Raw genomic sequence first — 25,437 nt, 5'->3', positions numbered from 1 at the left:
AGAACAGTTTGCCAGTGAACATTTTCGAAGTAGCGTCTCAACATCCATTGAGGAGGGTGGTAACCAGCCTATTAATTTAACCTGCAAATCGACAGCCTGGATCCTAAAACTTGGATAATAGACCAGAGTTTCAGAGCTCTATAAAATAATTTGCATTTGGACTCTGGTTTTGAAATAAACAAAAGAGACGGTGATGAGTTGTTTGCAGCTACTTACACCCACAAAAAACAAAGTAGACAAAGAAGCTTCTAGAGTATATGTAAACTGGGCCTAGTCCTTTAATATAAGTACGAAGTTCAGGGTTCTCTGTTCAAACACTTTCTAAACTTCATGTTAGAGGTTATGTTTATTTTGGGAAATTCAATAAATGAAGGACATCTATCACTTTAATCACTAAAAGGCTTAAGCACTTTTTTTGTTGTTGTCCAGTCTCTATTGATATTGATACTGAAATTTCCTGTAATTCCCCCATTCCCTCCACCCCCACTACATTCTCCAAGGTATACTCTAATATCTAGCTACTACAATTGTTGAGCGTTCATGGGTTACTGCGATTGCCATCCCAATTCCTTCATTTCTGAGTTAAGGGCAAAAAGATTGCACATTTGTTCCAAGATCCTCACTGGCTACTAATGTGGTGAGATACAAAATTGAATCCAACTACCAAATGCCATGATTCATAGCCTGCAATTACCTCCATGGGCTCAACTTGCAAGGCGGCGCAAAGAGGCTGAAAACTCCTATCTAAATGTACGCACCTTCAGAAGGAGAAAAGGGTGGTGATATATGTGGACTATGGATGTCCTCTGAAAAGAGGCATGGCATATCTGATGGCCATGTTCTACAAGAACATGAGTGAAGCCAAGAAAGACTACTTGTCTCATGGAGTCACCGGACTCACAAGATTTGCAAGTGGAGGCAAATGGTGGTGGCCACCTTGAACTCCTACAGCGTAAGTTCTTCGTGGTTCAGAGCAACTTTGGTAAGTAATTGAGACACATAATTGTTGAAGCTAGGCTCTTGTCAGAGCTTTGAAACCTTGCAGACTGTTTTTATTTTTGGAAATCGATGAAAGACTAAACTGGATACAGAGAAGTTACCTTTTTAAAAAGGATTTATGGCTTTATTTGGAGTTTGGTGGATGGAGTAAGCCGTCAAAACTTTATTAAAAGCGCCAATAGCTATAACAGACTCGTAATACAACAGTTGGGCATCTGCTTTGTCTGTGACGGAGTGTCCTGTCCACCAATCTCTAAATAAGGCCTTAACATTTTATGATTGAAATAATAAACTATTAGAATGACACTGAAGGTTGTTGTTCACAGTAAGAACCATATAATAGCTCGGAACATTATTTTTATATGTTACATACAATCTAATTATGTTTCAGTTCTAGGAAGACACCGTTTACCCGGACCATAGATTGTTGAACACGCACCGACTGTTAAAAGGCAGTACAGACTGTGCCTTGCTGTACGAACATGTACAGTGACAATATCAAGTGTCTCTGTTTCTCTTTATTATTCAATTCCCCTTCCCGGGGTCTTCTTCTCTTGTCGATAAATGGCTGGCAGTGGAATAGGAGAAGTGTAAAATCACGCATCACTCCTGCTGGATTCCGATTGCAATGTTAGTGCATTTGCAGACCAGAAAAGATGGCCTACTCCACAGGACTTTTATCTTTCCTCTGGGCATGTCCACACAGCAGGCCTTTTCCAAAGAATATTTAAGAACAAGCATTTGCAATGCAAAGTGGTCTCGTATTTACACCAGTTTGAGCTATTAACATTGTTAATGATAAATCCTTTTTTTTTGGTTTTCGTTGTGAAAGCATAACCAAAAGGCATTGTTAATTACAGTGCCAATAGCTCAAAGTCTTGTATACCGAGCACATAGGTATTCCATATATTTGCAGTGATAGTGATTTTACACCTATATCTGCAGTGATGGTGTTTCACAACTATATTTTCAGTGATAGTGATTTTATACCTATATCTGCAGTGATGGTGTTTTCACACCTATATTTGTAGTGATAGTGATAGTGATTTTATACCTGCTTCTGCAGTGATAGTGATCTCATGGCTACATCTGCAGTGATAGTGATCTTACATCTATATATGAATTAATGGTAATCTCACATCTATATATCTCCCGATGAGTGATTTTACACCTATATCTGTAGTGATGGTGATGTCACATCTATATCTCCAGTGATAGTGATGTCACACCTATATTTGCAGTGATAGTGATTTCCCACCTATATCTGAAGTAATGGTGATCTCTTGCCTATATATCTGCAGTGATAGTGATCTCACACCTATGTGTGCAGTGATATTAATCTCACACCTATATCTGTAGTAATGGTTATCTCACACCTATATTTTGCAGTGATAGTGATCTCACACCTATATCTGAAGTAATGGTGATCTAATATGTATATATCTGGAGGGTTAGTGATGTCACACCTATGTGTGCAGTGATAGTAATCTCACACCTATATCTGTAGTAATGGTTATCTCACACCTATATTTTTCAGTGATAGTGATCTCACATCAATATCTGCAGAGATGGTGGTGTTATACCTATATGTGCAGTCATATTGATCTTACACCTATATCTGCATTGATAGGGATTTGAAACCAATACTTGCAGTGGTGGTGATTTCACACCTATATCTGCAGTGATAGTGATGTCACACCTATAACTGCAGTGATAGTGATCTCACACCTATATCTGTAGTGATAGTGATCTCACATCTATATCTGCAGTAATGGTGATTTTATACCTTTATTAACATTTATGGTGATTTTCCATCTATATTTGCAGAGATAGTGGTGTTATTGGTGGTAGTGGTATATGTTGCATTGGTGGTGGAGGTACTGGTGGGATTGGTAGTGCTGGTAGTACTGGTACTGGTTTATGGTGGTGGTGGTACTGTTTGTGGTGGAATTAGTGATGGTGGTATTGGTGGTGGTGGTACTGGTGGTATTGGTAGTGCTGGTACATGTGGTGGTACTGGTGGTATTGGTAGTGCTGGTAGTACTGGTTTATGGTGGTGGTGGTACTGTTTGTGGTGGAATTAGTGATGGTGGTATTGGTGGTGGTGGTACTGGTGGTATTGGTAGTGCTGGTACATGTGGTGGTACTGGTGGTATTGGTAGTGCTGGTAGTACTGGTACTGGTGGTTATGGTGGTGGTACTGGTGTTATTGTTGATGGTGGCATTAGTGTTGGTGGTAGTATTAGTAGTGCTAGTAGTACTGGTTGTTAAGGTGGTAGTGGTTGTGGTGCAAGCTTTTCTCACAAGAGATACATGATAAGCTTTCACACTGCAGACTTTGCCCTCTGTCTCAATCACACTACCACTGCAAACTCAGTTCGCACACAATTACAGCACTTCACACTTCACTTCCACAAACATCCCACATACCCCAGGACAGTAGCAATTCATGTTTTCTCATATAAAGTATTAAATCCTTACTTGCCATTGGAAACTACTCCCACACAACACCAACACAATTACTGCAACCTTCCGTACAAAGACCACGAAAATAGTATATCGCATTTTATAGCAGTATACGCTTGTGGCACACAAATATCACACATATGTCTTGAACACAAATAATACAACAGAAACAGTGTTTTTAAAAATAAAAATATAAATTACCACAGTGCCGTACGCCACTTACAGGAGGCTGTATTTAGCAGGAGAGACTTAGGATTTTAGGCCCAGGCAAAGCCTCCCAGCGAAAAATTGGGGGGTGGACAAGTTGAGAAGACACTATGAAAGTGCACTGTATTAAGCAGGAGACCGCAGCCAAACATTAATTGACACAGGGGGAGAGGAGTTGGCCTAACGGCTAGGGCGCTCGACCTCGGACCTGGGGATCTGGGTTCGAGTCTCCTTAACGACGCCAAAACCTCCTGTGATTCTGGGCAAATCACTTAATCTCCCCGTGCCTAAAATGAATGTGTGTCCGTCCTCATGTAACGTAACTGGTACTATCTATGTAAAGCGCTCTGATACCTGATTCGGTTCGGGTCTAGTTCGCGCTATATAAAACTCTGCAAAAAAAAAAAAAAAAAAGGCCGGCCTCCTTTTGAGCTTTACTAAAAGTGTATTTGTTTTGTTGTATAATCAGTAGGCAAACTGTTTCTTTTTAACTTAAAATGAACACAGTGGCAAACGCTACTTATATTCTCCTTCCGCCGCGGTTTAATTAATGTGCATTTATTTTGTTGTGTACTGTGCATGCAACCAATCTTTTTTTTTATTTTTTTTAAATAAATCTCAATACACAAAAAAAACACTGTTTGTGTGCCTAATACATAACAAAACAGATTCTGCTTAATTAAAGCACAGCAAACGGATACATGCCCTCCAGCATTAGTTTACTGTCTGGTAAGCAAGTCTTTCAATGTTATCTATATCACCATCTATTGTTAGTAATCAATTAGCAGCTAAAAGCAAAGTGTTCTGTTCTATAAAGCATGCTGAGACATTGCCCCGCAGCCAAACATTACGTCCTGGTGGCACAGCGGCTTTTTTAATTATACTGCATTCCTTTTTTTCTGCACTACGCACGCAAACAGTGTTAACATCTAACAAATAACAAGCATTTGCAATGCAATAGGTCTCGCATTAGGAAAGTTTGAGCTATTGGTCTTGTAAATGACGATTTTTTTGTTTTTGTTTTAAAAATAGCTAAATTAATATCTTTGTCATTTACAATGCCAATAGTTATAACTTTCGCAAATGTGACACCTATAGCATTTGTAATGCAACATGATTTGTATTTACGTGACTTAGATGTATTGATATCACAAATAACAATGGCTTTTAATTTTTTTAAGTAATTAATACTTAAATAAAAGTGATTGTAATTTATAATGGCAATAGCTTAAACTTTTGTAAAAAACGTTTGTGAAGATTATGTTCAGTGTATTTTATTGTGACGAAAATCCAAGAACAGAAGTGAAATATTAACATCTTTTTGTGACATTTGTAATAAAGCTTGAAACATTGAGAGAACATAATTGAGCCAGTTGTTGTTGAATGGTTGCACAGATTGATGGCGCAGTGGTGCTGAGTGATGCTGTGGTGGTGCTGAGTGATGCTGTGGTGGTGCTGAGTGATGCTGTGGTGGTGCTGAGTGATGCTGTGGTGGTGCTGAGTGATGCTCTGGTGGTGAAGAGTGATGCTGTGGTGGTGCTGAGTGATGCGGTGGTGTTGTTGAGTGATGCTGTGGTGGTGCAGACTGGTGCTGTGGTGGTGCTGATTGGTGCTGTGGTGGTGCTGATTGGTGCTGTGGTGGTGCTGAGTGGTGCTGCTGAGTGATGCTGTGGTGGTGCTGAGTGATGATGTGGTGGTGCTGAGTGATGCTGTGGTGGTGCTGAGTGGTGCTGTGTGATGCTGTGCTGGTGCTGAGCGATGCTGTGGTGGTGCTGAGTGATGCTGTGGTGGTGCTGAGTGGGAGATGGGGAGAGGGAGAAAAAGGAGAGCAGGGAGAGGGAGAGGGTAAAGAGAGAGAGGAGAGAGGGGGGAGAGATGAGAGAGAGGGGGAGAGAGGAGAGAGAGACAGAGACGGGGAGAGAGGAGAGGGAACGGGAGAGAGGGAGAGGGAAGTGAGGGAAAGGGAGACGGGGAGGGAGGAGAGGGAAGAGAGGGAAAGGGAGAGAGGGAGAGGAAAGTGAGGGAAAGGGAGAGAGAAAGGGAGAGAGGGTAGAGGGAGGGTAAGAAGAGAGGGGGAGGACGAGAGCGAAGGACGGAGGGGAGAGAGAGGGGAGGGAGAGAGAGAGGAGAGCAGGCAGAGGGGGAGATGGGGAGAGGGGGAAAAAGGAGAGCAGGGGGAAGGTAAAGAGGGAGAGAGGAGAGAGAGGGGGAGAGGGGGAGAGGAGAGAGAGAGGGAGAGGGTGAGAGAGGAGAGAGGAGAGAGGGAGAGGGAAGTGAGGGAAAGGGAGAGAGGTAGACTGAGAGAGGGAGAGTGAGAGAGTGAGGGGAGGGAGGGAGAGGGAGGACAAGAGGGAAGGAGGGAGAGGAGGGGAGATAGAAGGCAGAAACTGCCTGAGAAACAGACACAAAGAAGGAGTAAGAGAGAAAGGATGGCAGGCTTTGAGGAAGAAGAGTGCCGCAGACAGAGATCATGCGGTGAGAAACAGGAGGGGCAAAGGCAGATATGGAAGACGACGATCCACCGAGCAGGTCAAGCCGCGGAGAGGCACAGGCATAGAGCAGGCAGAGGAGGGGCACAGAGAGACTGAAGGGCAGTGGCAGCTAGATTGAAGGTGCTATGAAAGAAGGAGATAGTGAGTCTGAAAAAGGTACGAGTGGGCCAGAGAGATTGCGAGAGAGAAAGACGAGAGCAGACAATATGAATGAAAGGGAGAGAAAGAGTAAGACAAACTGGAGGGAGACAACGAGAAGTTGGGGAAAAATGAATGCATGGGGCTAGCAAATGAGGGACTGGGAAGTACGTGATACAGACGAGATAGTGGTAGTAGATGGACGAGTTGAAAAAAGAGATGGGCAAAAGGCAGTACAGTGAGACACAGGGAGAACGAAAGAGAAAGAAGAGGGCATCATTGGGTAAAAGTGACAGAGAGAGAGAGGCAAGAGGAAGTGTAAAGTTTGAGTCCAAGAGAGGAGAGCTATACAGACAATAAAAGTATGGGTGCACAAACAGACACAGGCAAGAGATAGAATACTCTGGGAGAAATATAGCAACGAGAGATAGAGTGACAGCAATAAAGAGACTAGGAGATTGAATGGGAAACTCGGAATTCCAATATTTTAAGGGCAGAGTAGGAAAGAGACATGCATTAGACAGGCAATGTGGATGAGAAAAACGAAGATCAACGCACAAGAGGAAGAGAGCAATAAAGACACTAAGTGGAGACAATGAGAAATGATAGAGAAATGTAAGTGCACCCACGGGAGAGACTGGGTGGGGCAGGACAGACAAAGTGTGATACAGAAAAGAGACATGCATCATAAAGGGAAGGGGCAAACAAGTTTCCTAATTAGTGTCTGAGACGTCGCAAAAGATGGAAGCCAGTCTGTGAGGCGAACCTTCCAGGCGGTAGTCGGGTTGATTGCTTCCTGCACGTACCCGAAAACAATCATTTGGTGGCACTGTCGGGAATGGCTTCTCCGAGGTGGTGTTTACATTTGAAAACACCTTTCCGAATTCTGAAAACTGTCATATTTTATGTGGTTTGTTGTATAATTTGGCTTATATGCATGAGGCTGTAAGAGTCCAGGCAGACGCTTGAATCCACTAGCCCAATAAACTTGTTGGCTCACCCATCTTTAAAGCGAGGTGAAGGAAATCTCATAAACTGGTTGCTAGTGCACTCTTCGTGTCTACTGAATTACTTTTTAGGTCTTTGGTCTCTCTTTTCTTTAAATCACTGCCAAGTTACTGACCTTCTCTCAGTCTCCCTGGAGTGTAGAAGGAATACATAACAAAAGAAAAGGGTAACAAAGGGGCAGTGGAGGAACGGGCCAGATATAAAAAAAAAACCTTAACACTTTCTATGCAAGTCACATCTGTTTTATAAACGGCCGGATCTCGTAGAGGGAGGCGGAGGCCTCTTCGCCCGGCTGACTCATGATGCACACAGAGGAAGAGGCAATGGTAAAAGTAAAAATAGAAGATGGACATCGTGGGGGAAACGTGTCTGGAGTCAAAGCATTAGAATGTTAAACTGCGCAATTTTATTTTTTTCATTTCCGTAAATCCTCGGTTTACAGTGCAGCACCCAGGTGTAAAGTTGCGTATTGGGTCCTCTAATGACGCTAATCTGCGAAACCGCCACAATGTAAAAGCAAGCAATATGTGCAGGAAATAAATAAAATATACTTTATACTGTTTCATATATGATTGCCCATGATGTACGCACGAATTAGCAGCCTCCTACATTATTAATGTATTATTGTTAAAAACCGGCACTAATTGATAAGAGAACGAATGATTGGGAGGAAAGTCTGCAGGAGTGCCACCGGCTGACTGCCTTCGGGATGTTTGTGCCCGGTCAGGCTCTAATCGCAGCCTCTCCACTGTCTGAGCAGCCCCTGCCTCGTTTACCCTGGGTGTCTTTTGCGAAACAATGCTGCTGGTAATCTCTCCCTGAATTACTGGCACTTTATAACTTTGAAGGGCAGATGCACACAGAAACCAATTACCGCGCACAGTTCAAATATTATCGGTCTCATATTCGTTAAAGTTAGAGCGCCTAATGTCTCCGATCAGGGGGACCTGGGGGTGAAGGACAGCAGAATAAAACAAGTTAAACAAGTTTTAAAAGGAGCCGTGTGAAACTGAAAGTACGGCCGGCCGTGATTAATTAGGGGGTGAGAAATGCGCTGGGAGGGCTGCCTTTGATGTGGTAATGCGAGGCAGGCAGGCAGGCGGCTGGTGGCATTGTGCACGCGCTTTTTAGGGATTGCGCTTGCGCAATGACCTAAAAAGCACATGCACTGAAAGGAATCGCCAGAGTAATCGCCAGTGGTGATTAAACGCTGGATAAGCCACAATAGAGCTTCGCCAGCTATGCGCAGAAGCGCATCAGCAGGCGAGCCCTAAAAAAAATTCAAACATAGGGGGCGAGGTCGCTCAGCACACCAGCACATCATCAGGGCCCTCAGAGCGCACCTCTTCCAGCAGCAATGCAAGCTTCCCTCACAAGAGATACATCATAAGCTTTCACAGTGCAGAGTTTGTACTCTCTCTTGCTTATATTACTAATGCAAGCTCCACACCACGGACACTAGTACTGCAGCCTCCCGTACACAAACCACAGAAATTGGACGTCGCATATTACAGCAGTAAATGCTTGTCTCACACAAATATCACACATATGTAGAAGGAGGGCAAGGTTGCTTACCACACGAGTACGCCATCAGGGCGCAGCTTTCCAAACAGAAATGCAAGTTTTCCTCACAACAGATATATCACAAGCTTCCACAGTGCAAACTTCGCACTCTCTTGTTCATATTAGTAATACAAGCTCCACACCGCCGACACTAGTACTGCAGCCTCCCGTACACAGACCACAGAAATAGTACATTATATATCACAGCAGTAAGCAGTACACACTTGTCTCACGCAAATATCACATATATGTTTTGCACACAAATAATGCAACATTGCTTTCACACATGTATAAAATAAACCAGAGCTAAATTATTACACATTACATGCGTACATGATCTGTACAATGTTTGTGTCCAACACAGAACTACAATAGCAGGGTACGAGGCTTTCTAAGGAGGTACAAAGCAAACAAAAAACGCCTGTAATATGAGCTCTCTAGGCGCAGCTAATGGCATTGTAACCTAGTGGCATAAACAACACATTTGAGGAGAGCTAAATTATTATAGATTATAAGCGCATATGAACAGTTGTACGATGTTTATGTCCAACACAGGCCTATAATAGTGAGGTACCGAAATTCTGAACCCGTCTCATAAAAGTCATCGATTTTGGTATCAGCAGACCGAAAATGGCGAGTATAAGATGTACGAGTGTTTTCGTCATATTCGAGTGACGAGATCACCATGAAATCAGGGATTCCGTTCTGAACCCTTGGGTTCCATTTTGTGTATGGCAGCCATTTTGTGGTTGCCCTCACATAGGCTGATGACAGAGGCCGAACTAGTCTCCAAGCACACGTACCCTTTAGCTGACTTCTGAATGACCTGAGCAAGCGACTCTCTTGCCTAAAGCCAAACTTGTTAAGCCAGTTCCTTTCCCAGTAGCTGATCAAGATTACCGATCAAGACACAAGACACCATCAAACCTTTTATTGACCACAACTATGCCTTATCTTGCTCACACCTGTCTCTGCTCCTCTCTTTATGGTCCATTTACGATGGGGATGTGCGCGTTTTTATGATGGGTTCGATCGACCTGTCTGATGAAGAATGTTGGGTTTGACCAATAATTGATTATGGGCTGAACAAACTGAAAAATGGGCTTGTCATCATGATTCTGCTTTTTCTTTGTCGTGAAAACACATGAGTGGTCAACTGTAAATAAGGGATGTTTGCCTGAAGCATAATATTTTGTTTAAAAGGGATGACTGGCTTTGTAAAGTTGAGCAGTCTCCTGAGAACATACACCGTGTTGTACTTCTAGGATATCTGTTACTGGTTGCAGCCAATAAAAATTGATCTTTGACGTCACCAAGAAGTTTCTGCGTTTCTGTAGTCTGAGACAGGAGAATCCGAAGTCTTTGGGTGTGTCCCCTGGCACCGCTGGGTTCTAAATAACCCGGTACTTCATTTGGCCCCCAACATGGGGCGATTTCAGCGGTACTGGTCCAAGCCTGAGGTTTCGTGAGGAGCTTTGTGTGAAAATTCTGGAGGAAGGCCAGCCACTTCATCGACCCCTGTATGTCGTCGTGGTCCGAAAGACTTTGCTGCGAGGTTCCCCGCTTTCCAACGGCTACGAAGGACTGCTGCCCTGACTATCGCCCTGTCTTCGACCCTTTGATGATTTGTAGAGCGAGACGATAGACGGGTCTTCTGGTGACGTCATCGATACCTCAGTTAAGTATGAGTGGAGCGTCTCCCAATCCTTAGTTTTTGGGTATCCCCTTGGGATCTTTGATTTGGAAATTGCAAGTACCAAAGCCGAGGGACTCGTGTATTCACGAGACTATCGTTTTTGATATTCCCTTGAAGTTTGAAGCTAGACTACTAGTGAGCGAAGATGCCTGGTTTTAGCAGACTTGGAAATTTGTTTTGTTGTGGTCGAAATAGGGATTCCCGATTGGAGGACACGTGTCCGGTTCCTCCGATTGGAACTTCAACCTATGAGCTCTATGTGAAGCATGGCGTAGGCCCAATCACGTATAACGAAGTATGGATTCGTTACACAAAAAAGGATGGTGTCCTACAATGGCCCCGATATGGTAGTTTTGACACAGAAATTCTAGATAATCTAGAGGTTAGACTTTTTAAGAAGAAAGCCCGGCCGGCGATGTTTGACTCTTTCCGCTTATGGCGAAAGGAAGCCAAACAGAAAGAAATTAAATTAGCGAAGAGGAATAAAAGAGAAAGGGGTATCTCGATAATGCAGGCTGCTATGCAGTATAAAGATAACGAAGAAGAACAAGCGAGTGAACAGCTGCACAGGCAACGTAAAATGGCGATCGACAAATGCTATCCAGTTTTGCCACCTCATCAGCAAGATGCGGCAAAGGAACTTGAGAAAGACCCTTTAATGTCACATTTGTTGAGATCGCCACCCCCCTATGCGCAGAGTGCTAAAGCACCTCCGCAACCTTTAGTTGTGCAACCTCCAGTTGTGCAGCATCCTATTATTCCACAGCCGCCAGCTCCTCTTCAGCTGGCTCCTACTCTTCTGGCGCCGCCTTCTCAAGGGCCGCTGACTTTGCTACCTGCTCCGTCTTTAATTCCTACGACTTTTCCACCTGTTCTCGCTGCCTCCTCTGCTACTGCTCCTACATTGGCTTCCTCTCAATCCGCTTTATCTCCTGTCCTGTCAACTTCTCCTTCTGTCCGACAGAGAATGACGGATACTGTTACTAGTCTTTTGTCTCCTTTCTTTGGGTCATTAACTACGACCCCCGTTTCAGAGCATAAACAGTTACGTAGCCAATTGCCTGATTCTAGAGAAAAGGGAGTATTGGATCATTTGGCGCATAAATGGGTTGCCGACCCTACAAGATATGAGTTAGAGTCTGTCATGGATGTCTTCCGCCAATGGGAAGCACCGAAGCAGAGATATGTTTTTGATAAAATGTGTGCTTTCCTTTGTGAAGAATTGGAGGATAATGATTTGGAACACAACCCGCCTGAGTTGTGCCGTGTACGGATCGAGTTTGCGAAAGGCACGATTGTGGGTTCCGATGTTGAAAGGGCAGTTGCGACATTGTTGTCATTTAGGAGTGAGGCTGTTTCTCGGTCGTTGTTTGAGCCTGATCCTTCTTTTAGGAGGAAAGTGAGACAATATCCCATGAGAGAAGTTCCCCCAGTCTGGAGAGAAGGGGACCCAAACGCTAATCCAATTGTTCCGCCACATTTTTAGCGTGTTTGGGTACATGTTCCATGGAAGAGAGCTGAAGTTTTGGCTCTTAAACAGACCTTACCTGACCCTCGTAAAAATCCTGCAGGGTATTATATGGAATTGTCACAGACCGCAGATTCATGTATTATGAATCTAGCTGATATAGACATGTTGTTTGGAAATGTGGTTCCACAGCCTTTATGGGGTTTGATTCGTCACACGGATCATGCGCAGGAGTTAGGTGATACCTGGGTTAATATTGCTGCTGCAGATGGCCGACAAATTGGTGGTGCTAAACCTGAGCCTGTAGTTGCAGAACTTCCTGGTAGGATCGTTACTTACATGAAGACTTTAATGCCTGTTATGCGAGTGAATTGGGACAAATTGTCTGCGTGTAAGCAGAAGAAAGATGAAACTGTGTCCGATTTCTTCAGTAGGTTTGAAGAAACGTTTATCGACCACAGTGGTCAAGACATAAGTACTGAAGGTGGCCAACGGTTGTTTGTTGACAAGTTTGTGCATAATTTACTTCCCGAGTTATGTACCAAGTTGAAGGATTCCGAGAGTTTGTGGGCTGTTTCCTCATCAGCACAGATATTGGCTACTGCGCAGTACTATGAAAATAGGGATAAGGATGAGAAGGATAGAGCAGAAAAGAAGACTAAAGAGTTGAAGACAAAGGTTCTTTTACAGCAGGCGTATCCGCCTCGTGGTGGTCAGCGTGACTACCAGCAACCTCAGCAGTTTCAGAGAAACTCGCAAAGGTTCGAGTCTTCTCAACCACGTTTTCCTGTAGGCCCTAATCAATGTGCATATTGCAAAGAAGAGGGTCATTTTAAAAGTAGCTGCCCTGTTTTATTACAGCGTATGAATGGTGTTTCTAGCGCAAGAGGTCGAGGTGTTCCACAGGCACCTAGAGGTAGAGGACGTGGAGGGTTCCCCCAGAACGCACGTTCCTTTCCTCCACAAAATTCAATGAATAGTTTTGATCAGCAGAATAACGCGTCTGGTAGGACGACTCAGTACTATGCTGATGACTACTATGCAGAAGGTGAAAATATGGAAGGTGATGATTGCTAGGACAGCCATAGACAAAGAGAGGGAGTTGTTTCAGTTCCAGTAGATCAGAGTGGACCTTATGTTGAGGTGATTACATCAGGTGTGTCAGAACCTTTTCGGTTGGATACTGGTGCTACGAAGAGTTCTATTATGCACTCTAAACTCCCTGGCGCACCTTTGTCTGGCGAGACGAATGTTTCAGTAGGTTTTTCTGGCGCCCCGGTTAGGAATCCGATTTCTAGTCCTATGCCTCTTTCTGTTGGACCTTGTGAATTCGAAGCACCCCTTATTCTGACGACAGGTTGTGGTGAGAACTTGTTGGGATTGGATCTGTTGAAAAGATTGTACGCGACATTGTATTGTTCTCCCTCGGGAGTACAACTTACATTGGGTAAGAAAGTGGTCTCCTCGATGTATTTGTCAAAGGATAAACTTCCGACAGAATTGTCGTCTCTTCCTGACATTCTTTGGGCTAGGGGTCCTAATGATGTGGGTCTTTTGGAAATACCGCCATATGTTGTGACACTGAAAGCAAATGTTAAAATGCCACGCATTCCCCAATACAAGATCCCTAGTGAAGGTGAAAGGGCGATGCTAGACCTGATTGAAACTGATGTGATTCATGACCTGATTGAAAAAGATGTAATTGAAGAAACAAGAGGTAACGTTTGCAATAGTCCTGTTCTGCCTGTCTTGAAACACACTGATTCTTCTCAGCCACCTGTTTACAGGTTTGTGATTGATCTTAGAGAGGTGAATAAAATAGTTGTGCCACAGTTTCCTGTTGTTCCCGATATCACTGCCCTATTGACAATGATCCCGGCTTCGGCCACTTGGTTTTCCGTGATTGATTTGAAGAATGCTTTCTTCAGCATCCCGATTGCTGAGGAGAGTAGGGATATTTTCGGCTTCTCTTTAGGAGGTCGAAGCTTCCGGTTCAAACGCGCTCCTCAAGGCTATTGTGAAATTCTATCAATATATAGCCAGGCTCTGAAAACACAGCTTGATACGATTGTCTTACCTGATGGTGCTGCTCTTCTTCAATACGTCGACGATTTGTTAATCGCTGCCGACACTGAGGAAATTTGTAAGAAAGCTACTTTGTCATTGTTGCGTCATTTGTCTGATTTCCATCACAAAGTGTCTCTTTCGAAATTACAGTATTGTCGACAAGAAGTGACCTACCTACTTAGGTCATCTCTTATCGAAGGAGGGAAGAAGATTGACCCCAGAGCGAATTCAGGCAATTGCAAAATTAAGTGTGCCAATTACACAGAGAGAAGTGCGTGCTTTCTTGGGTATCACGTCATATTGCAGACAATGGATACCGAATTTTTCCCTACTGGCCAAACCTTTGGTGGCATTAACTTGTAAAGATACACCAAATCCCCTCCCGTGGTCCGATGATTGTCAGAAAAGTTTTTCGGAATTGCGCGATGCATTGTGTTCGGCTCCTGTGTTGGGTACCCCCGACTACAGTAAGCCCTTTACACTGTATGTCCATGAGAGAGAAGGATGTGCGTTGGCAGTGTTGACACAATCTTTTGGGGACAAGCAGCGTCCATGTGCGTATTTTTCGTCAACTTTGGATCCGGTAGCTAGAGCGTTGCCGAGTTGTTTGAGAGCTACGGCGGCAGCAGCTGTTTCTATTCGACAGTCTGCTGGTTTGGTGATGAATAATACGTTGATTGTAATGGTTCCACATGCAGTGGATACTTTGTTAAACAGGACCAAGACGCAGCACTTAACTAGTGCTCGATTGTCAGGTTATGAGCTGACACTCCTAGCGAGTCATGTGCACATAAAGAGATGCAACACGTTGAATCCAGCTACGTTGTTGCCGATTGTAGCAGAGACAGATGTTTCTAAACAACATGATTGCTTTCTTAAGACAGAAGCGGAAACGAAAGGGAGAGTAGATCTTAGGGACACTCCTCTTGTGAAGTGTGATGGTACCTTATGGGTGGATGGTTCATATTTCAAGCTTCCGAATGGTGATACCACTGCGGCATATGCTGTTACGACTTTGCATACGATTGTTGAAGCTGCACGTATCCCACATAATTCAGCTCAAGCAGCAGAGTTGATTGCACTTACGAGAGCATGTGTGTTGTCGAAAGGAAAGAAAGTGACCATATATACCGACAGCCAGTATGCATTTGGTGTGGCGCATAGTTTTGGACGATTGTGGAAGGAACGTGGGTTCCTCACGTCTCATTTTACTAAGATTCAGCATGGTCAGTTGGTGAATGAGCTTCTTAAGTCACTTACTTTGCCGTTGCAAGTCGCAATTGTGAAATGTAGTGCACATAAGAAGGTTACTGACGACGTTGGTCGCGGTAATGCGTTTGCTGATGAAGTTACGAAAGAAACGGCAAGAGATGTGATGAGTCGAATGTATGTTGTGGGCCCTGCAAGATGGATTGGTGACGTTGGAATGTGTGAGGATACAATAGAAAGCGTGAAGTCTATCCAAGCTGAAGCTACAGAGAAAGAGTTGAGTGTGTGGAGAGAGAGCACGGGTAAATTAGACTCGAATGGTTGTTGGGTTGAATTGTCTGAGCATCAGCGATGGTTGTTACCCGATGCTTACCTGCTTGCAGTGGTTACAATGGTACATGGAATGGCTCATATCAGTGTGAAAGGGATTTGTAAGTTGTTGGCTCCAGTATGGCAAAATGCTGGAATTCCTAAGTGTGCAGAGAATGTGGTCAAGAATTGTATGGTTTGTCTGAAATACAATCCTGGTAAGGGAACTCCAACTCCAGCTGGTCATTTTGCGCCTCCAACGTATCCGTTCGAGGTTTTGCAGCTAGATTTCATCCACATGGAGAGGTGCAACAACTTGAAATATGTACTCGTTGTTGTTTGTGCCTTTTCGAGATGGGTAGAAGCATATCCCCTGAAAGATAACACTGCCTTATCCACAGCTAAAGCCTGTGTCAAAGAATTTTTCCCTAGGTTTGGTTTGCCGAGAATGGTCTGGAGTGATAATGGGAGTGAATTTGTGGGTCAAGTGATGAAGAGAGTATGTGAAGGGCAAGGAATCCGGCAAAAGTTTCACGCTGCAAATCACCCCCAATCAGCTGGATTAGTAGAGTGCTATAATAGCACCCTCAAATTGAAGTTGGCCAAGATACAAGCGAGCTCTGGTCTTAAATGGCCTGATGCCTTGCCATTAGCACTCTTGTCGACTAGAATGACTGTGCATTCACGAGTGGGACTTAGTCCATACGAAATAATTTTTGGCCGACCGGCCAACATATGGGGAGTGCCGAGGCCGACGAAATTTAGCGAGATTGAACACCCTGTATTGCTTGATTACCTATATGATTTGACGGCTAAATTGCCTGTCTTACACCAACAGGTTCATGATACACTGCTTCAGGCTTCTGAAGATCCGGGACATGCAATCGATCCTGGATCGTGGATACTAATCAAGAACTTCCAGCGGACAAAGAACGATCAGCCCCGCTGGATCGGCCCATACTTGGTACTTTTGTCCACGAGAACTGCAGTGCGAGTGCAAGGAAAAAAGAACTGGATCCACGGCGTACATTGTAAGAGGGTTCCTTTGCCTCTGCCGTACGACCAGTGGGTCCAGAAGGGCATTCCTGATTCTGAGACCGAAACTGTGCCTCGTTTTCTGCCTTTTAGCGATGCACGTTTAATTGGGACAAGCTCTGAGCGTGAAAGTGACGATCTTTTGCAAGAAGCCGTGCCACCGTCAGTTCGATTGGACACTACCGAGCCTGAACTCTTATTCCAAGACCAGACGTTACCTGGAAAACGCCGTTATAATTTGACACCAAGAATCATGGACAAATAGAAAAATTCTTTCTGCTATTTTTAGAAGTGCAGCTCTCTCATCTGAGAAACTATTTTGTTTTTGTTTTTCGAACCACCATCCGGGTTCAGCTGTAGGGTCGCGGCATCAAGTCTTTGGAGTGCAAGCCGAAGACACAAGGTCGACGGTTCTGGTTGGTCCTTGGGAGTTCCCTGGACTGACAGGCGCATTCCTTAGCACGGAACACCCTCCCTCTGCGAGCAGCAAGGTTAGAGGATGGAGTTTTTCGAGATGGAGAGACCTGCCAAAGAGATGAATTTTAGAGCCAAAATGTGTACAATGATGACTAGAAAACGTTTTCTGATATTATGCCCTTTCAAGTTGCTTAGCGTAATGATGGTTTTAATAGGATATGTTTTATTCTCTTTTCAAGTGACGTTTGCACCCACTACACAGCCCATACTTTCTTCTACTGCTTCTTCGCATTCTTTTCATCCTCTGCCTGAACATGAATCCATTAGAAGATTAGAATTCGCTAATAACTCTTTTGTTCAGATTCTGCACCAACATCAGCTAGTAGTGAACACAACTAACTGTTGGGTGTGTGGCCTAACGCCTCATACTACTGATAAAGGTATTTCTTATCTGGTCCTGCCATTCAGCTACAATGGTTCTGTGTGGGCATACAGAACGATGTTTATCTATGCTCGGGAAGTCCACCCCCTACGTTCTGTGAAGGATAACCCAAAGAATAGTGCTCTAGTTAAGGGAATAGTCAATATGATCAGGGGAACTAGTTCCTATGAGACTATCCCGAAAATGAGACACTAGCATATATTGGATGGAACGTGACTGGATATAGAGCGAGTCTGAGTGAAAACCAACGAGCAAAAAGATCCTCTCCGATTTGGATTGTACCCCATCAGGGTCATCTGTGTCGGCAAGGTAATGGCAAGAATCCAAGAGCTCAGTTAGGGAAGAGTATCTGCACTGAGACGTATGTTTTTGCGTTCCAGACTTCCCCATCGTTCCTAGCAGCTAAGGGTACCTATTTCGTCTGTTATGATAGAGCATACACATGGTTGCCCCCTGATTTCTCGGGCACATGTTTTGTCTCGTTCCTGTTGCCTCCCACCTACACAGCTGCGGCAGATTACCACAAGACAAGGGTAGTTAGCGGTGTCTTCAGTAAGGAAGATACTGCAGGACAAGAATTGGGAGATTTCTTGAAGGGTTTTCTGCCGTTTTGGGGACCTATGGTTAACAGCAGGAACATACGGCAATTGACAAGGGTGGTTGAGTTCACGGTAATTGAAACTGCCGGTGCCCTTAGTAACTTGACTGCTGAGCTCCAGTCGGATCGACTTATGACTCTCCAGAACAGAGTTGCGTTAGATGTCATACTTGCAGACCGAGGTGGGGTATGTAAAGTGATCCAATCAAGTTGCTGTGTTTTCATTCCAGACAATGCTCCGACAGTGTACCAGGCCATTTCCAAACTGCATAAGATCTCCGAATCTATACATGTGGATAAAGAAGATTGGTCGTTGATGGGATGGTTCTGGGAACTGTTATCCACGTGGGGATGGAAGATTCTGATGGTCATTGGGATGATCTTAACCATTCTTTTCCTGTTCTGTCTTTGTGTACAGTGTGCTCCTGCTATATGTGGCCTCTGTGCTACATCGTGTGAAAGGAAGACTGTATCAAGAGACGTGCTAAGTAATAGGATGATGTTACAGCAACATCTTGATGACCTGATGAGTATAGACCTGGACTCAGACTGACATGGGTTTAGGTTATTGCCTATGTAAGGGCAAAAGGAGGGTCTGAGGTACCGAAATTCTGAACCCGTCTCATAAAAGTCGTCGTATCATGGCGATTTTGGTATCAGCAGACCGAAAATGGCGAGTATAAGATGTACGAGTGTTTTCGTCATATTCGAGTGACGAGATCACCATGAAATCAGGGATTCCGTTCTGAACCCTCGGGTTCCATTTTGTGTATGGCAGCCATTTTGTGGTTGCCCTCACATAGGCTGATGACAGTGGCCGAACGAGTCTCCAAGCACACGTACCCTTTAGCTGACTTCTGAATGACCTGAGCAAGCGACTCTCTTGCCTAAAGCCAAACTTGTTAAGCCAGTTCCTTTCCCAGTAGCTGATCAAGATTACCGATCAAGACACAAGACACCATCAAACCTTTTATTGACCACAACTATGCCTTATCTTGCTCACACCTGTCTCTGCTCCTCTCTTTATGGTCCATTTACGATGGGGATGTGCCCGTTTTTATGATGGGTTCGATCGACCTGTCTGATGAAGAATGTTGGGTTTGACCAATAATTGATTATGGGCTGAACAAACTGAAAAATGGGCTTGTCATCATGATTCTGCTTTTTCTTTGTCGTGAAAACACATGAGTGGTCAACTGTAAATAAGGAATGTTTGCCTGAAGCATAATATTTTGTATAAAAAGGGATGACTGGCTTTGTAAAGTTGAGCAGTCTCCTGAGAACATACACCGTGTTGTATTTCTAGGATATCTGTTACTGGTTGCAGCCAATAAAAATTGATCTTTGACGTCACCAAGAAGTTTCTGCGTTTCTGTAGTCTGAGACAGGAGAATCCGAAGTCTTTGGGTGTGTCCCCTGGCACCGCTGGGTTCTAAATAACCCGGTACTTCAATAGCAGCATACAAGACCTTGCAACATTTACAAACCCAACATAACGATCGTAACTTCGGCCAGTGTATATGTGTGACATGCGCACATGAACCGCTGTACGAGGTTTGTGTCAAACACGGGCGTACAATGCCAGCATACGAGGCAGCTATACAATGTTTGTGTTTAACACACGCATACAATAGCAGCATATGAGGTTTACTAAAGAAGTACATAGCAAACAAAAATCAAAAAAACGCCTTTAATACTAGCACTCCGGGCGCTGTGACATGTGCACATGAACAGCTGTACCATGTTTGTGTGCAACACATGTCTGCAATAGCAGCATAAAAGGCTTAGTAAGGAGGTACAAAGCAAACAAAACCAGTACATTCTTCGTAAGCCAGCAGAAACCAGAGCCTTTGACCTCGCTACACATTAAAGTTATGTTGGATTTGTGGACGGGGGAAGCCTGTTAAACAGTAAAGACTGCAGCTGGTTGGTGCTTTCTGAGGCTGTGGTATTAGAATACTTAGCTGCCTTGCATACCTCTTCTGCTCTTCAGTAGCCGGAGAGCCGGCCTGGCTTTGCAAAGACGAGAACTGTCCTCTCCATGATTTATTAACGAGCCTGGGATGCTAAGCAGCCCCCGACGGTGTCAGAGTCCTTCCAGGGCGGCAGAGCACAAGATAAATAAACAAGACTTCGGAAACATGAGAAGAAATTCCTTCACGACAGCTGTGAAGCAGACGACCCAGTCCAGATGGGCCGTCCAAAAGGGAGACAGGGCGGTAACTAAGAAGCATCCTTTTCAATGGGAAGCAGACATGACCCAATGAAAATGATTGGCGGGGCTTCAAGTCCCCTTCTGAAATCTCCTGATCACATTAGCTCTCGCACAGCGAGCAACGCATGTGCGCTGCAACGCTAGGCGAGACCTAAAACCAATACATTAGGCTTTTTGCATGATATTTATTGAGGTGCAGAAGAATACATGCGACTGTTAATTTATACTGATGTTTTGGAGAATTTTCTCTTATTAAATTTGAATTTACAGGAATTTATATAGCGCTCGTATACCGGGCGGTTTCATGGCGCTGAATTTAAGACTTTCCAAACATTACTAGGTGCCATTATGACTGTATCACTTTCAGCAAGTACTTTGTATTTCTATATCAACGGTATGCAATAAAAATAATCTGCGTCCATCAATACTTAAGCTTTTTCTGAATTTGTTTATGGCGCCTCTTCAATCTGTAATATGTTTGGACAACTAAAAACCTCCAAACAGATGAAGATAGGGGAAAAGGTTCGAAACTGATCAGACAAACGTGCACATTATATAGATTTTTTGTGTTGCATCTGAATGGAGTAAGAAATATGTTGATATGAACAACACAGACTAGACATACAAATTTTTTTCAAGACTTCCCCCTCGGGATTCCCCTTAAATACAGAACACAGACTGTTCAAAACTCACGTCAAATCCTTTTTTGTGTCTACTATCAATGGAGATTGGGGAAATCTTTCTGTGAGCTTGGAACTCAGCTTCATAGAGGCTGTTTCCACATTCATAGGGCCGTCTTTCAAATTAAGTGGAGTAAAATGACTGTATGTTTTTATTTGTTAATTTCAATTCGCTATATTATGAGTGGTTAGATTTTTCCACAACATGTTTTAACGGGCGCGGTGGAACCTGACCTGATTTGTCCAGACAGTAATTCTCACTTCAAAAATTGCATGAGGGGTTGGCTGCAGCAGCAGGGAGGTCTCATTCCGTGTTTTATTTTTTTAACAGTGGGGAGCCTACAATGCTCCCCTTTGACAGAAAAATGTTTACCTTGCCCCTCCCTGTGTCACTCCCTCTTACCCATCCCACCCACATGCCAGTGCTAGCGTATGCGTAACACTAATTGGAATGGTGAATTACAATTGGTTTTACAATGGGAAAATTCAGTCCCACGTGGTAATGCCCCATTCCACAGGGTTCTTTCAAGCCACCTAAATCTACTACTAAGAAGAAGAAGGTACCAGTATGGATGGACGTGTTATAAATATTGTCTGACAAAACGTTTGGGTCCTAAATATTGTTTACAAAAATATCATCCTATAAGAGGTGGTATAAAATCTACACCTACTGGGATGGTATTTTGGTAAACAATATTTTGAATAGAATATTTACACCCAATGATTTTTTTTCCAATGATATTCTGCATATAACCAAAAGCTTTTTATCAAAAGATATTTTTGTGTCCAGCCATGATTGATTAAATATATAGCCAACATTACCTTTTGACTGGACCATCCCATTCCTGCAAGAAAGGCCAAGACTAGCGTGCAGAGTCCTCCAGATCCAGGGAAACCAAAGAACAAGCTTCCAAAGACAGCAAACACAGACAGCCCCAAGATCAAGTAAGCTCTCGTCCATACAAGGTTCCCCTAGAACAGCGAAAAAGACAACGATTTGAAATTACATTTAACAAATGCGCATCTTGACAATGCTGCAACAGCAATATTATATTTACCAATAAAACTTTTTTAAAAACAGGTACATATTGATCACGTCTGTAGCATCTTTATGTTATATACATAACTCAGAGTGTTATTTAAAATCCTAATTTTAATAATCACAGGATTCTTTAAAAAGTTGAACATTTACTTCTGTATGCTTATTTTTAGAGTACATTTTTTTTAATCCACAGCGAATTTGAGAAGTACTCCTGAGATGTTTCGAATTTTACATAAATGCAATACCTACACATTTACGCATAGTTGGTAAATCTGATGCACATATAATTAAAAAGTACTTTTGCACTTAAAAAGTAATTTCCACCAATTTTAGGGGTGCTCCAATGCTGTTACCATCTTTAATAGTAAGTGTTTCTTGCTCTTGACAGGAGTAGAACTCCGGCTGGATCCAGGATGAGAATGTGTCTGCAAACAGTACCCCTAACCCTGAAGATTTGTGGGTGTTAACCTATTTAGGCAGGCATCTTCAAGCATATTTTTTCATAAATATTATGACACCATTCTGTTGTGAGGTGAATACAAAATGTCATTTCACACATGTAAGTAAAATGTACTTACCCTGTAAGCATCTATTCATGGCATGTAATGCTTTCTATTCACATACTGTACATACTCCTGTCATCTAGTATTGGGCTCGGATGTGTACAACTTGTTTTTCTTCGAAGAAGTCCTTCGAGTCATGAGGTATAGTGACTACTCCCATGACTGGTAATGTGCATGGACATCAGCTCCATGGTTAAATTGTTTTACAGCATAGTGGGTGAGGGTGGAGAGAGAGTATGAAAATGCAAAATGATAACTATGCAAAGAGAAAGGAATACAGGAAAAGATATCTGCAACAACCAAAGGCTCACGGAGAGGAGGGCGGGCACATGTGAATCTACAATACTCCATGCTATGAACAGATGCTTACAGGGTAAGTAACATTTTCCGTTCATGGCATATAAAGCTGTAGCAACACATGCTATGCCATTGCGAACGCGAGCAGCATGCATCGCTATATCGAATGAACTCAAGGTACCACGGAGAGAACCTAATAATACCCGCGGTCCTGACGACTCTTGCTAAAAAAAATTCCACTCTGGATACTGCACAACGACCGTCCGATGTAATACAATAAGATTATTGATCTTGACGCCCAGGCAATCTCCATTCGGGACACCGTGGAGTGATCCCTTGCGCTAACTAAAAAATTTCAGACCCTGGGCAAAGACAACTGATACCTCAGATTCTACCATATCCACCGCCCCTGGGCCACATTGAAGCTCCTTCCGCTCGACATAACAACTCCAGTGTTGCCTGCCCCTCACGCCGTCCTGATGAAGACCCCACAGCAAGGTCACTATTAAATCCTGCGTATGTCCGAGGGTCGAAACGTCGACAACAGTCCTTTTTATTATCAACTTCACGCCAATATTTTGACATTGATTGCGTCTAGTGAAGTATGATATTTGTGTATTTATGCATTTGAACCATCGGTCTTATATTTTTGTGTATAACATTTAATTCACCAATGCATTTTTGATAATTGGTCGATTTTACTGTCACATAATTCCCTTCCATCACCTCATCCTCACCTAATCACTCCCCCTTTCTTCCCCCCTGGGGCACTGTACAACCGATTATGATATGTAATCAATGTTTAGTATATCTAATATACCGAGTCCCAGTGTGAATAAAACAATGTGGACACATTCAGTGTTTCTTAAATTTTTTTTTGAATCATTTACACTTTGTTACACTTAGCTGGGACCCCTTCCTCTCAGTACTTAAATGCATAGAATGAAAGCAGTTCTCCCCCAAAGTGGTGACTTGCCAGAGGATGTTGCAGAGGTTTGGAAAAGTGTACGTTGTACAGCCTGGTATACAAGAGCTACGACATCCACAAAGTAGTGTCTGGTGAACATGTGTAGTGTGGACCATGTAGCTGTGTTACAGGTATCAACTGTAGGGATGTTTTCTAAAAAGGCCAATAAGGCTGTTTTTTATGTGTAGAATTCAGCCTAGGTGGTGCACGGAGCTGTCTTATGGATTTAGCACAGTAGGTTTAAAAGCACTTGACCAGCTAGCGAGCTACACCAGCATTTGAAATAGCACTACCCCTGTGAGGTCTAGAGCAGGAGACAAGTAGCAACTGCATTTTACAAAATGAAATTGCCCTATCAGCACAGCACATGAGTGCCCTTTTTACATGTAGTGGGCAATGGGCTCTCTCTGCTACTGAGCCAGGGTGTGGGAAGAATACTGGGGATTCAATTGTCTAATTGAGGTGGAAAACGAGGGATTACCTTGGGTTGTAACTTTGGGTTGGTTTTAAGCACTACTCTGTCATGTGGGCACATTAAATAAGGGCTCTTCCAATGTGTGTGAGTGCTTGGATCTCATTTGCAAGCCTCAAAGAAGTGATTGCAATGAGGAATGCTACCTTTCAAGACATAAATTGGAGAGGGAATGCATAAATGGAGAGGTTCATAAGGGGGTTCCGTAAGTTCTAGTGAGAACTATGTTAAGCTTCCAGGACAGGATAGTGGGCAACCTGGGAGGAATAACTCTCTTAACTCCTTCCATAAATGCTTTAATGACTGGTACTCTGAATAGTAGTCCCTGTATTGTAAGTATGTTGCCACTGCAGCTAAATGTAAACTCATGGAAGTGCAAGCTAGCCCAGAGTGTGGCAAATGCAGTAGATAAAATACTGCACTGTTGACTTGGGAGGGTTAACGTGCTTGGGTAAGTAGTAGTGGCCAAATTATTTGACTTTGCTACATAGCATGCTCTAGTGGTGCGACCACGAGCCTCCCTAAGGATGGACCTACATTCAGAAGGCAAATAGAGATAACCAAACTCCATGCTTCAAGAGCCAAATCCCCAGGTTGAACTGACTGGGACTGGGATGCCTAAGAGTGCCCTGATGTTGAGTGCGAAGGTGCAGCCTATCGGGGAGCTTCTTGTGAAGAAGAACATTATACAACTCGAGTAGGGTTGTGAACCATGGCTGCCTGGCCCAAATGGGAGCCACTAGCACGCGGGTGAGGGACGTCTGTTGAAGCTTTTGAATCACTTATATTGGGAGTAGGAGAGGCAGAAAAGCGTAGGCAAATATCCCTGACCAGTTCATCCACAGAGCTTTGCCCATGGACTGTGGGTGCGGAAACATGGATGCGAAGCTTGGGCATTTGGTGTTTTCTGTGGTTGCGAACAGATCTATGTTAAGAAACCACCAACATTGGAAGTAGGAAAGCAGGACTTTGACATGGAGGTCTCACTTGTAGGGCTGTTGCTACATCCTGCTAAGCAGGACTGCAAACTCTAAGGAAAGGATGGTTTTTAGGTTGTCAGAGAGTGGGCGCTCAGCCAGGGTAAAGG

General features: G+C 43.6%; 1 protein-coding gene across 1 annotated transcript in view; it reads right to left on the bottom strand.

The window, feature by feature from the left end:
• The window catches only part of LOC144818546 (sodium/hydrogen exchanger 9B2-like), a 416,602-nt gene that overhangs the window by 26,763 nt on the left and 364,402 nt on the right, over positions 1-25,437 (bottom strand). Inside the window, exon 9 of the mRNA XM_078676068.1 lies at positions 21,832-21,981. Within this exon, the coding sequence (XP_078532194.1) occupies positions 21,832-21,981 (150 nt within the window). The remainder of the gene's footprint in view (positions 1-21,831; positions 21,982-25,437) is intronic.

Source organism: Lissotriton helveticus, chromosome 2_1, assembly GCF_964261635.1.
Source record: "Lissotriton helveticus chromosome 2_1, aLisHel1.1, whole genome shotgun sequence".
Lineage (NCBI taxonomy): Eukaryota > Metazoa > Chordata > Amphibia > Caudata > Salamandridae > Lissotriton > Lissotriton helveticus.
This window is presented reverse-complemented; position numbering and strand designations above follow the sequence as displayed.